At 36.7% G+C, this 13069-nt stretch overlaps 1 protein-coding gene across 1 annotated transcript; it reads left to right on the forward strand.

Annotated features, from left to right (window-relative positions):
- Positions 1-88: 88 nt before the first annotated feature.
- LOC108209347 (uncharacterized) lies at positions 89-13036 on the forward strand. Its single transcript, XM_017380196.2, has 16 exons — positions 89-620; positions 4096-4271; positions 4637-4802; positions 4897-4949; positions 5193-5336; positions 5440-5544; positions 5625-5750; positions 7891-8091; positions 8543-8649; positions 8864-9026; positions 9290-9355; positions 10022-10115; positions 10713-10825; positions 11455-11525; positions 11806-11947; positions 12168-13036. The coding sequence occupies exons 1-16, from the start codon at positions 221-223 to the stop codon at positions 12588-12590; spliced, it is 2550 nt and encodes an 849-aa protein (XP_017235685.1). The 5' UTR covers positions 89-220; the 3' UTR covers positions 12591-13036.
- The last annotated feature ends 33 nt before the right edge of the window (positions 13037-13069 follow it).

Raw genomic sequence — 13069 nt, forward strand, 5'->3', positions numbered from 1 at the left:
AAAAATAATAATTATTTAAAATAAAGATCTTATGTAGAGTACTAAGGTAATTTTTTGTAAGATGATGAATAGAGGAACAGCAACAACAAATAATGACCACAAAAACAAAGAAGACACCAAAACTCAAACAAGTCTCCAACCTACTCTACTCTGATGTCCACCTTTCATTTTCCACACTCCAATTCACTAAACTAATCACACACTCCTACTGCCGGAATAAATGCCGGCCGTCGCGACGGCATCGCTGCCGGTGCTCTGCGTAACCGGTGCTGATTGGAAAACTAACAAGAAAAACAGCAACACTAATAGTGAAAATGCTGACAATAACTATCGTCAGCGTGATCAAATTCGCGTAGCGAAAACTAATTCAAGCCATTTCGGACAAGTAGTGAGTAAAGATGCGGAGTTCCTCAAGTCGAAAATAATCAAAGGTTTAGATTGGGCGAACGGAGCTTTTCGTGTTCCGCCGCAAGTGACTAGAGGTTTAGAATGGGCGAATGAGGCATTTCATGTTCCGAAGATATCGAAAACAATTGATGATTTTATTTGGATGAAGCCTCTTGAAGATCCTCATGCTCCTCCCTTTCAATTTCCTTCCTGGCCTCTTCCTCACTATCCAGGTCATATAATATAATGTATTTTGTTATATAGTATATGTTAACACTTGAATTATGGTTCGTTTATACTTTGATTTTGCTGATTAGTTTAGTCTAGTTGAGCAGTAGTGGTGGTAGTATTTGTGTGCGCGAATTTTAGTTGTTCAATGTTTTGGTGGAATTAAAGTTGCAATGTATGTAATTATGTATTCTGATGTTTAGTCTAGCAACTTGAGCTTGTACATGTTAGATTAGGATTCATTTTATTTTTTTTTGTCTTGAGTCGATGACGTTGTTATCATAATTCGGTAATTAGTTCAGATTGTGCATTAGTAAATGTTGTTTTAAACAAAGTAAGAATAAAGACTATAAGGATTCAGAAAAGGCAAATAGTTGTGTAGAAACTAGGGGCAGACATGGCTAGAGTGGAGAGGCTGGGCTGAACAACCTAACACTTCTCACCACAGTCAAACAAAATACGTCACAAGCACCATTAATCATCACACCCGCCTCCTTCTTCACCACCACCACTGCCATCTGCACACCACCACTGCCATCTGCACACCACCACCGCCACATAATCGCCAAGTGAAAGTCAAATTGACCAAAAATAATACAAATCAACAGAAACCAACAGAAAATCACCAGTTGTGCAATAAAAAATCATTACCGACGACTTTTGCAGATCGGTGGTGCCATCGATGCGGGAGATCAAAATGAGCGTCGAGGCAGGATGTGAGCTGCTGTGTTGAGCGAGGCTGAGAGCTGCAGCCATGCTGGGCACGGCCTTTCCGCGACAACATGTAACAGCAGCTGCGATGGGGAGAGAGGGAGGGAGGGAGGGAGGGGGGGGGGGTGGCGGAGGGCAGCTGCTGCGTGGTGGTCGTTGGTGGTGGGTGGTGGTAGGGGTGGGTAGAGAGGTGGACGAAAGAGATGAAGTATTAAATAGAGGTCCTGTTTGAAAGCTAGAGGTTTTGGGCAAAATTAGAGGTTTGAGGTGTTTTAGAGGTTTGACCACCAGAATCCGCTAATATTAGTGTTTGGTAGTTAGGAGATTGAAATAGAGGTTTGGATCCAAAAAGCTAATTTTGAAATAGCTACTTTGAGGAGTTTTTTGGGTTAGAGGTTTTGGTTTGTGTCAGAAAAAGCTAATCAATCAGTTATTTATCAAACAGTTTTACGAGAAACTGCTAATTCATTCCGCTAGTCAAGACATCTACTTCAATCAGCTAGTCGAAACATTTAATTCAATCCGCTAACAGGTAACCGCTATTCGCTAATTCCCAAACAGGACCAGAAATTTAAATGTGTGGTTGTGATTTAATTTAGGGATAAAAATGTGTGGCTAATATTAGATCTCATATCTCATAATAGTTGGAGTTCCCATGTGAGCACTTGCCTGTATATGTGTGTGTGTAAAATATGCGTGTTACTCGTTGACTCACCACGCACGCAATGTTCTTCTCAACTATTCACTGTTTCTTTTAAATTTCAATATATTTAGTTTTTGGTCTTTTTTTATGGTGAAATATCACTATGTGTGTGCGCGCGAAGTTATTGACACATGGTTAATGCTTGATTTGATGTGTTGTAAAAAAGTGGAAAATTTCGAGAAGTGAAATATCCCGGCACCCAAACACCCATATTTTCGGATTTGCCGAATTCCCGTATCCTTGCACCTCCACCCCCTCATGATCCTAGATGGAAATTGTAGTTTTACACTAGACACTTGTATATTAGTGTTCTTAAATAGCATAATGGTAAAGGGGCCCCCTTGTACCCTGTAAAGCATGGGTGTGGAACCCAAGTGTTGCACTGTGCACCAGGTGCAGTGTTGGTGCGGCTGAGTTGCACCAGGGTGCCACCTGGCCTATCCCAGCGTATCGGGCAGGGATTGACGGGGGTGCGGGAAGGCAAATTTATGTAATTTTGCAGTCAACAAAAAAACTTATCTTCCGCTCATCTTCTGTTACTTTCCTTGTGCGAATATGTATGTGTATATTGTATATATATGTACTATATGTTTATGTATATACAAGCTTCATACTATATATTGATCAGTTGTTGCTTTGATTTTTGTGGGCTGCTTCAATTTTGTATGTATACCTGACTTGGCTGTACATATGTGTACTTGTCTGGTCCAGCTTTATGTTGGTTGATCTCATTTTACAAGTTGCAAGTAGATAACTAAATTAATATATATAATATCTGTGCCGGTGGAGTTGATATTTGATATTTAAGTTTACAATGCTATTCCTGTTTTGTTAATTAATAATATACTAGCCTTTAACCCGTGCGAAGCACAGGCGGGTATAAAATTCGTAATTTATTAATTATAATTTAAATTTTAACATCATCTTATTAGTATTTTAGTATTAATGAATTGGATTTTAACCAGATTATATTTACCAACTGATTACATTTTTTGGACGACTACGAATTATACCAATATCGGTTTATTATAATATAGTATATAAATTATATATAAATTATATTTAAAAAGAATAATGGTGGAGTTTTTATCTTGTATTACATCACAAGTGTTTGTAATTTGAACCGTATAAAACTCTTTAATATTGTAAGAGTAAGAGAAGTTTACATGTGACAGACTTGTAGTTATAAAGGAGATGACCAAACCAAAATTTTGTACGACTACAAATTATACCCATGTTGGCTTATTATAGTATAGTATAGATATAACGTATATTTTTAATATTTCTTAATTGACGCATCCCCCCGCACTCAAATCCCCATTATATTTTTTTTGCCGAATTCTCATATCCCCGCACCCACACTCACACTAATGCTTCATAGCTGGTACCTACGACAAAAACATGTCCTACAATACTAGATATCACATCCTTTTTTGGAGTAAATGCCTTGTGGCTGTTATATTAATTTTATCTAGCAGGGCTGTTCTAAGAGGTTTATGCTGGTTTGCCTTAATGTAATACAAGATTAAGGATGATCTTATTAATCAAAATCTGTATATGATTTTTTTTACCTATTTAAGTAAAGTTGCGGATGTTTTACATACTGCATAGTAAGGTTTTTGATACATCCAATGTGAGTCAAGACATCAAGGTTTTCATCTCATCGAAACATGCATATCGATTTGATATATTACATTCAGAGGTGCTTCAATTGAGTATTAGGGTTTGGAAAAGGTATGATCCGTGCAATTGCCGCACCCTTTCCTGCACTCTATTGCGCCTCAACCCCAAAATATGGGATATGCTGTGTGCGCACCCCGTACATACTCCGCCCACACCCCTGCACCCTCGCTGAATCCCGTATGCAGTGCATCACCCAAGTGACATATCCCTGCTTCATGGGATATATTACATATTTGTGCTGCTATCTATGTTTCATGGTGACAATGCATCTTTGCTCATCTTCCCTATATGTGGGGGAACCATTTACTATTTTACGTTATGTCATAGTTACATTCCATCTTCCCTTGCCTGTATTTACACCAGAGAATGACTCGTTTTTACAGGACTCACTGGAATTGATCTACTGGTTGCTGATCTAAAAGCCTTGGAGGCATATCTTAACTATTTTTACTATCTCACTAAGATGTGGACGAAGCCACTTCCTGATGTCTATGATCCGCAAGAAGTTGCAGATTATTTTAATTGCAGGCCTCATTTAGTAGCCCTCCGGCTTCTCGAGGTAGTTAAATTTTGTTTGATATATCATTGTGATTATGAATTTGTTTAAATGTCTTTTTACCTTTGCTTTACAATCTTGTCCATCTATGAGGATTTCAAACGCCCATAACTGCAATGCTGACATTTTTACATTGTTCTCTTTTTTGTGATCAGTATTTCATTTATTTTTAGGTTTATCATTAGTATTTAACATTATGCATCTACAGTTATAAGGACAGTTATGCTACATCTTCTTCTTCTTCTTGTTTTTTTTTGTGCATATATCAGGCATAGGGATAGAATCCACATATTAAGCTGCAGAATGAGTTATCTTTAAATGCATCCTTGTTGCCTAAATTTATTCATGGCTATATTTTTAATGTCAAGGTGGTTTCCTCTTTCACTGCTGCTGCAATCAAAATTCGAATCTCGTCCGTCATAAATACATATACCTCAAGTGGGTATACAGATGATGACCGGAGCATTTCCCAGTACAAATATGGTTTGGTGCTAAAAGAAACAATGCTGAATCTGGGACCAACTTTTATTAAAGGTAGTATCTAAAAAATCATACACTCTAGTTTATATTTTGTCATGTTTAAATGATTCGCATTTATACTTACGGCCCTAACTGCTTACACATGCAGTTGGTCAATCTCTTTCTACGAGACCAGATATAATTGGTTCTGAAATTACAAAGGTAAGATGGCATACATATATTCTTATGTTTCTAAATTCCATGATAACTGTCCTTTTGCTGTATATTATTATATATATGCTTTTCTTAGCAAGCATAGCCTCTCTGCTTATTTGTGTGTTTATGTTTATTATCTCACTTCCTATATGATCAGTTACATTCCTGCTTATCGGATTTTTCAGTTGGCATGATGTTAACATGGAAGGTGCGTTATGTTTCATCTTACATTTTTAGTTATGATTGCAGGCATTGTCAGGGTTGCATGATCAAAATCCTCCTTTTCCCAGAACTCTGGCTATGAAAATAATTGAAGAAGAGTTAGGTTCTCCTGCAGAGAACTTCTTCAGCTACATTTCTCCAGAACCTGTAGCTGCAGCTTCGTTTGGTCAGGTGCCTCCTGCGATATTATATGTTGCAATGCTGGGGTACGAAAATAGCTCTAAGATGTGACTAGTCTATTCCCTCCTAAGCTATTCTTTTGCATAACATCCAGGTGTACAAGGGACGAACAATTGATGGTTCGAGTGTTGCTGTGAAAGTTCAACGTCCAAATCTGCGGCATGTAGTGATTCGTGATATCTACATCCTTCGCGTTGGGGTTCGTATCAATCTTAAACTCTTCTGTAACTTACAAATGCATGGGCATGAGGTTCATAAATAACTTATAAACTGCTTCAGCTGCGGATTTTGCAAAGGGTAGCCAAAAGGAAAAGTGAACTTAGCCTATATGCTGATGAGCTTGGGAAAGGATTGGTTGGGGAGTTGGATTACACACTAGAGGCTGCAAATGCATCAGAATTTATGGTACTCCTATTTACTATTGTTGGAATTTGATTTAATGCTTACATGTGTAGAATATTGAAGTTAGCAGTACAACTAACACATTATCAATCTTTAGAACACTTGAGTAGATACTTTTATGAAGCCCCCCTGAGTGCCTGCCAGTGCTTCCATGCATAACTAACTTTAATGCCTTTTCCCTGTCACGGTAAGCCGAAATCTTGTCGATTCTCTTTATTGATACTGATAGAGCATTACTAGGACCTTTACCCTGACAGTTATTACCTCAACTCACATAAAAATTATGCATCTTATCGATTTATAAGAAATAGGCTTATAGGCTAGCTTTGTAGGTGGGGATTAATGTGCATTACAAATATTCTCTTAGGCCATCAGAGAAAACATTCTGATCCTTTCGTTGAGGAGCTATTGATGAGCTATACTGCTATAGCAGCAAAGTGTTATACAACTTAAGTTAGAGGTGTTAACAACAAGTGAGTATGAAAGTACGAAATTGAGAAGATCACCCCTATTTAAGAAAGTTTGCACTTGTCAGCAGTGTTAACATACTTGGGCTTTCTTAGAAGGAAGACTCAAATTTGGATATATGCAACAAATTTTACAGGGCATGTGGAAGCATGGTATTTAAACAATGTGTATCTGCTAATTTCTCTCGGAAGGTTTTATGAATGGACAGTTGGCCTCATCTTAGAATACTGAAAACCTGAAAGGATGAAGAAGGTTCCAAGTACTGACTTCCTACTGCAAGTTTGTTAAACTACATTGAAGCATTATTAATCCTCTTTAAAATCTGTTAGAAAAGGATGATTGAGTTGAATGAGAATGCTATAGAAGTCTTTAACAAGGCAAGAATACCCCAGCTTAGCGCTCTTAGGTTTCAATAGTATATTTAGTGGCTTTATGAACCTATTCTGATTTCAGAGGACAGACCCCTAGCAGAGGCAACAAGGCTTCAGCCTTCAGGTCTGAGAAGTCACATTATTTCGCACTTTATTATCAAATGAGTTCTACGGGCATTCATTTTGAAAGCAAGCAGATAGTAACCCCTTGCGGCAAAGTGGCTAAGTGGCTAAGTAACCTTGTAGGTCTCAGCGGCAAAGTGGCTAAGTAACCTTGTAGGTCTCAGCTGCACTATCATTCCACCGATGTTGGTCAAATATAGTGGTTGATACTCCAAAATATTTGAGAATGAGTACTCTATGTTAGATCTACGTGGACAGGAAAGTTCAATGGAAGTGGAAGAAATGTTAGGTACAGAAGTTTTGAAGTCTGGAACTGTTGTGTAGGTTAGCAGTTATCCTACTGCGAGCCTTGGTTGATTTGTGTATGTTGTTGGATATTCACATACTGTAATCCTCCCATTTTTATATTTGTATCTATCATCTCCTTCCACTATCTCATATCATCTACCTTCCGTTTATCTTTGATAATATTCTCTTGCTAACAAATAGCAATTGTTATAAATCATCATTAAAGGCCTGAAATATTAACTTATTATTCTAGAACTATTAAGTTATTAGTATTAAGTGAGGGTTTGGCCTAGTGGGCCACCTCTCCCATGATTAGGTTCAAATCCTCACTCTCCTGTCCGTAGTACAAATAATATATCATAACTTATCAAAAGTAAAAAAAAGATTCACACAAATACCATGTCTGATGCTCTAGGTTTTTTTTCCCTGTTCTTGATGTTTCACGTAAATGATCTTGATAAACTCTAATAAAGAGATGTGCTGGCTAATGTCTGTATTGCACAAGGTTATAGACTAGTTATAAAAATCCTTTATTTTATATATATATATATATATATATATATTTAATGTTTCTGGGGGTAAAGACATTATATATTTTATAATAAAAGAAAGCAGAGTGCAGACCTTATGAAAATAAGAGCATAACTTTGCAATACATCATATGTTACAGAGCTTATGTTCTTGCAGTGTCCTGTTTTGTTCCTATTATATTAGCTTATTTTTATATAGAATATTAAATATATGAAATTTTTTCAAAGCAAGATTGTTGTGGCTACTTGTTACTGGCTTTTAGTTTTTATGTAATGGTAATATCTAATAAGTTTTCCTAGTCAGTTTCCAGCCTCCAGGTATGGAAAATTTACTTCTCAATAACTATCTTCATATCTATGCAGGATGCTCATTCTTCCTTTCCATTTATGAGTGTTCCAAAAGTTCTTCGACACTTGACCCAAAAGAGGGTTCTGACCATGGAGTGGATGGTTGGTGAGAGTCCAAGTGATCTAATCTATTTGTCAAGCAAAACTCCAGCTCCTAAGGAAGCAAATTATTTAGTCAAGGAGCAAAGTGATGCTAGACAACGTCTTCTCGATCTGGTTAGTATGGTACAAGTAGTTTATTGCAGCATTATGTTCTGTGTTTGGTTTCCATAGAAATTTTAAATGAGATAAACACTTATTAAATCCTAAGAGGCAGGTAAGGAACTTATATTTCAGTACAATGTTTAAACGAAATTCAGTTTTTCAAAGATTTATATTTGTCAACTGTCTTCCCTCACTGAAAAGAAAATGATGGAATCAGATGGGGTTATATTCTCATGAGTATAACATGCTGACTGGCCTTTATTCATATATCATGAATTTGTTTACTACTTATAACTTATAGTTCAGGGGTTCCAATATCATCTCAGAATTCCATCATAGTATAGTGGTTCTCTTTTCTTTTTTCTTTTCAATTATATCATTAAGAATTCATAATGGTAACTGCTTTTCCCCGAGTGTTATTTAAGTTCTTATACTAATACATCTCTGAGTACAATTATCTTAGGTTAATAAAGGAGTGCAGGCGACACTGGTTCAGCTACTTGAAACTGGCTTGCTGCATGCCGATCCTCATCCTGGAAACCTGCGTTATACATCATCAGGACAAATAGGGTATCTGACTATCTTCTCGTACTAGTTCATGTTGCTTGCAAAAATGTCAAGAGCTCCCCCCCCCCCCTATCACTGTCTCTCTGTCGCCCCCCCCCCCTCCCTCTCCCTCTCTCTCTCTCTCTCAAACTTGTGTTTTGCACTATTTTTTTTGTAGATTTTTTTTTCTCCTTTCTCTAAAACTCCTTGCTGGCGTCTCCTAATAATCTGTGCCTAGGTTTCTGGACTTTGGTTTACTCTGTCGTATGGAAAAGAAGCATCAGCATGCAATGCTTGCATCCATAGTGCATATAGTGAACGGTGATTGGGCCTCTCTTGTTCTTGCTCTCTCCGACATGGATGTTGTGAGACCAGGAACTAACATGCGCCGTGTTACAATGGTAAATCATATTGTATTACAGTATTATCTCTCACCATAGGTTGTTCAAATTAATAGTCTCCTGTAATATTTTAAAATTTTTTGTCACAAGTCTCCTGTAATTTACTTACATACGACATAGGGGTATTGGAACACAAAATTACTTTCTTTCTTGTTAACCATTAAATTTACTAATTACCTTGGAGACGTGATTTGTTTTCATTTAGATGTCCCCTTTACAAATTTCCTCTTACAGTTCTTTGTTCCTGTTAATTGATGATTTAGGATCTGGAGGACTCATTGGGAGAGGTAGAATTCAAAGATGGAATTCCTGATGTAAAGTTTAGCCGGGTGAGCATCTCTCCTATTACTTTTAAACATTATATGTAATGCCTTTGTTAGCAGATCCTAATAGATTGATACTTATTAGCATTCTTTTTCTTTAGAGCTTAAAGCTCATTTAGATGCATTCCTAAATTTTGAAATTTGCTTTTGAAAGTTGCCTGTTGATAGCAAGGTCAATGTAACATAAATATTACTTTGGACGTTGCACATGCTAGGCCAGAACCAGAACACGTGGTGAAAGCTAAGTTTGTTCATCTTACCTAAACAAAAAATGAACCCATGTTCGTAAGTTCCAGTTAGTCCCTTTTGAATTTAGGTTTTATTTAACTCTATGGCCTAGATGCCTAATGGTATAGTAAAATTTGCATATATAAGCATTTGAGTACTATGAAAAAGAGATTACAAAATGTTAATTTAAGGGGGTCTATTATATTTCTTGTTGGCCAATAATAAGGATGAAAGAGTTAAAGAACACATCAGCCCTTGATTAGAAGCATATTGAGGTTAGGAAAATTTAGTAGTGTGACCCTCTAACTGCGGATCAGAGAATCTGACCATGAATTCTCATTGACTAATGAGGGCTGATGTTATAGTTAAATAAGATTACGGTGCAGCTTTATAGTTAGTTATTAACAGTCACCTGACAAATTGTTGCACTATTTTTTTTTGAAGGTGCTGAGTAAGATTTGGGCTGTAGCCTTTAAGTATCACTTCCGGATGCCACCATACTACACACTTCTGCTACGCTCGCTTGCTTCATTTGAAGGTATAATTACATTTTTTAGTACCATATATACATTGTTTGTGATCAATGTGGAATCAGTGATCTGGATCAGATTAGCATGGTAGGGAAGTATATGCCATGGTACTCGCTGCATCTACTTGTTGCATTGTTAATTTGTTGTACTTTGTGTTCTCTGTTTTTCTTTATTGCGAACTTGTTATGCTATATTGCGAGGAGGTTAAAGACAAAAAGAAGAAAAATGGCATATATCCTCTCTTGCTTATATCTTTATGAATAAAAATCATGACCGGTCAAATGAGTTAATACACATGAAGTGATGAAGGGAACAATTGGAGTTTAAATCTGTAGTGGCTCTGTTTAGGGTCTAGTTTAGCATAAGCTGGGTCAATCGTTAAAAGCATATTATACTGCATTGAGCAATAGGGTGTGGCGGAGGACAAATTTTTGTGAAGAGTGAAGACTGAGTACAAGAGCTTCCTCGTTATATCTAAATTTACAAGTTTGCCACTGTTATTATTTTTATTTTGTAATGTTTATTTAAAGTTAAATTCCTTTCAGACTTGACATGATTTTACTTTTTAATAAATGATCAATTAACTGCCATTTTTAACTTTACAGGACTAGCTGTAGCTGGAGATCCAAAATTTAAGACTTTTGAAGCTGCATACCCACATGTTGTTCGCAAACTTCTCACGGATAACTCATTGGACATGAGAAGGATTCTTCACTCGGTATTTATTGCTTTTAACAACAAAGATATTCTGATCACAACCCCCATGATATACATACCATACAAATAATTATAATTCCGAAATTATAAAAAAATATGATTTTACTAAATCAATTTTAGACAATTTATTATGGAATTTTTAGGAGTGTCTCGCCTGCGCCTCATGCTCGGCCTTGGGCAGCTGAGGCAAGGGTGCCCTGTGGCTCTGGTGGTCTTGCCTAGCCACACCTTTAACAATACTAATGCAACTGCAAATTATAAAATGCAAGCGCCTCTTAAAGTTGGAAACATTTGATAATATGATTTTCTGAATTTCTGATGAAGATGCATAATGCATTTCCCTAATTCCTACTTCATTGACCTGTGATGAAAGCCTAATATTAGGATGGGAATGCTACCTCCTTGTTGGTGCATATTTTAGTATGAACTATGAAGTGAATGAGAAAACTAAATGACATGAATTGGTTTCTAGGAAAAGCATGTGTTATATATTATTTTATTTTATCTTGGCATATAATTATCATAACAGCAGACTCCTGTAATTATTTAGTAATTCGTCAGAAAGACGAGAACTCCATTTTGATGCTGTTTTGATTATTTATTATGGTCAATTTATATATTTTTGGTCAGGTTGTGTTTAACAAAAAGAAAGAATTCCAATGGAAGAAGCTTGCTCTTTTTCTAAGAATAGGTGCAACGACGTAAGTTTAATTGATTCAAGCTTTTGACACTTTGTACACATATGCTCAGTTTCCAACATAATCTGTTCACTACTGAGAAAGTAGTCCTGTCATTCATAGACATCAAGCATGACGATTGATGATACAGTTGGTTGTGGGAAGTCTAGATTATCACCAACTGTTTGACAGCTCCTTTAAGAACCATACCTGTTCTATCAGATATTAATGCAACATTAACACAGCTTTTCTTTGCAAATACAATTTTGTTAATATTTGATTTTCATTATGATGTATGTCTCAGTAAAGGGATTAAATCAGTAGACGAAAATTATATTGGCCGCTCTCCAACTTTACCGACCAGTATATTTGGCGTCACAAACTTGGTGTTGAGACTTCTGCAATCTGAGGATGGCGCTGTTCTAAGACGACTTCTAATGACAGTAGTGAGTACCCTTGGCTGAAGATGGCGTCTTTTAATTATTTTTCTAAATTATGTGAAAAGCTTAGATTATTTTGAAGGATGATAGATGATATCTCATATTCACAAACACAAAAATTTCATATTATGATTAATAAAAACACAAAAAACTGTTCAAGATGTAGCACAAACATGTCAGATTTTGTGCCTAGAAACTAAAGATGTGTATGTTCATTGATATACAGGATGGAGCCTCACTAATTGCAGCCATGGTATCAAAGGAGGCGATTATCTATCGCCAAAGTCTTAGCAAGATAATTTCTAACGTACTGTATGAGTCTATATATGATGCTGTTGAAGGACGTCGTGCGGCACACCAATATGGATCTAAAGCAACACTAGCTAGTGGGGCTGAGAAATTTTCCAGATTATCCACGCCCAACTCCAGTTACAAATCCATCATGAGAGATCGCAGGCTGAAAGTTATTTTCTTCAAGATTCTAGAATCTGCAAGGAAAGACCGCATACTAATGCTGAAGTTCTGTTGGGCATCGTTTATAATGCTTCTTTCAGCATCAGCTTTAGCTTGTCACCGAATGGTTGTATCCTTGTGTGAATCTTACATAGGTCCTATCTCACTTCCTCGAAGGCAACTTGCATACAGCTGATAATTTAGCCAGTAGACATTGGAATTTTGTTACATAAGCATTGCAGCATGGAAATTTATCGGCCGAAGGAGACAAGAGCATACCTCTTCTGATGACTGTTTCAGTCCTAATGTTGACAGGTTTGGTTGCAATGTCGATGAAAGCCTTAATGTTGACAGGTTTGGTTGCATCGACGACAAAAGAGCCATCATGAAGTTAAACATATTCTGCATCTCAGTGCATCTGCAAAGCAGTTGGAAATTTCTGTAATATTGTGAATACTGTATAGTTATGTACAAAATATGAAGGTCCTTAATAGTATATCAGGATATATGTTTTTAATCAGACAGTTTCAATCTGTATAAGCTAACGTGTTCCTATAAGCCGGTCTGGGCTTGCTTAAAGTAGCATGTTTTGGGAATTATGTTTTTCTTTTTAAAAGCTAATAGAGTATCTTTTTCCTCCTAGTCGTCTTCTGTACGAGTTGGAATAACATTTCT

The sequence above is a fragment of the Daucus carota genome, chromosome 2, assembly GCF_001625215.2.
Source record: "Daucus carota subsp. sativus chromosome 2, DH1 v3.0, whole genome shotgun sequence".
Classification (NCBI taxonomy): Eukaryota; Viridiplantae; Streptophyta; class Magnoliopsida; order Apiales; family Apiaceae; genus Daucus; species Daucus carota.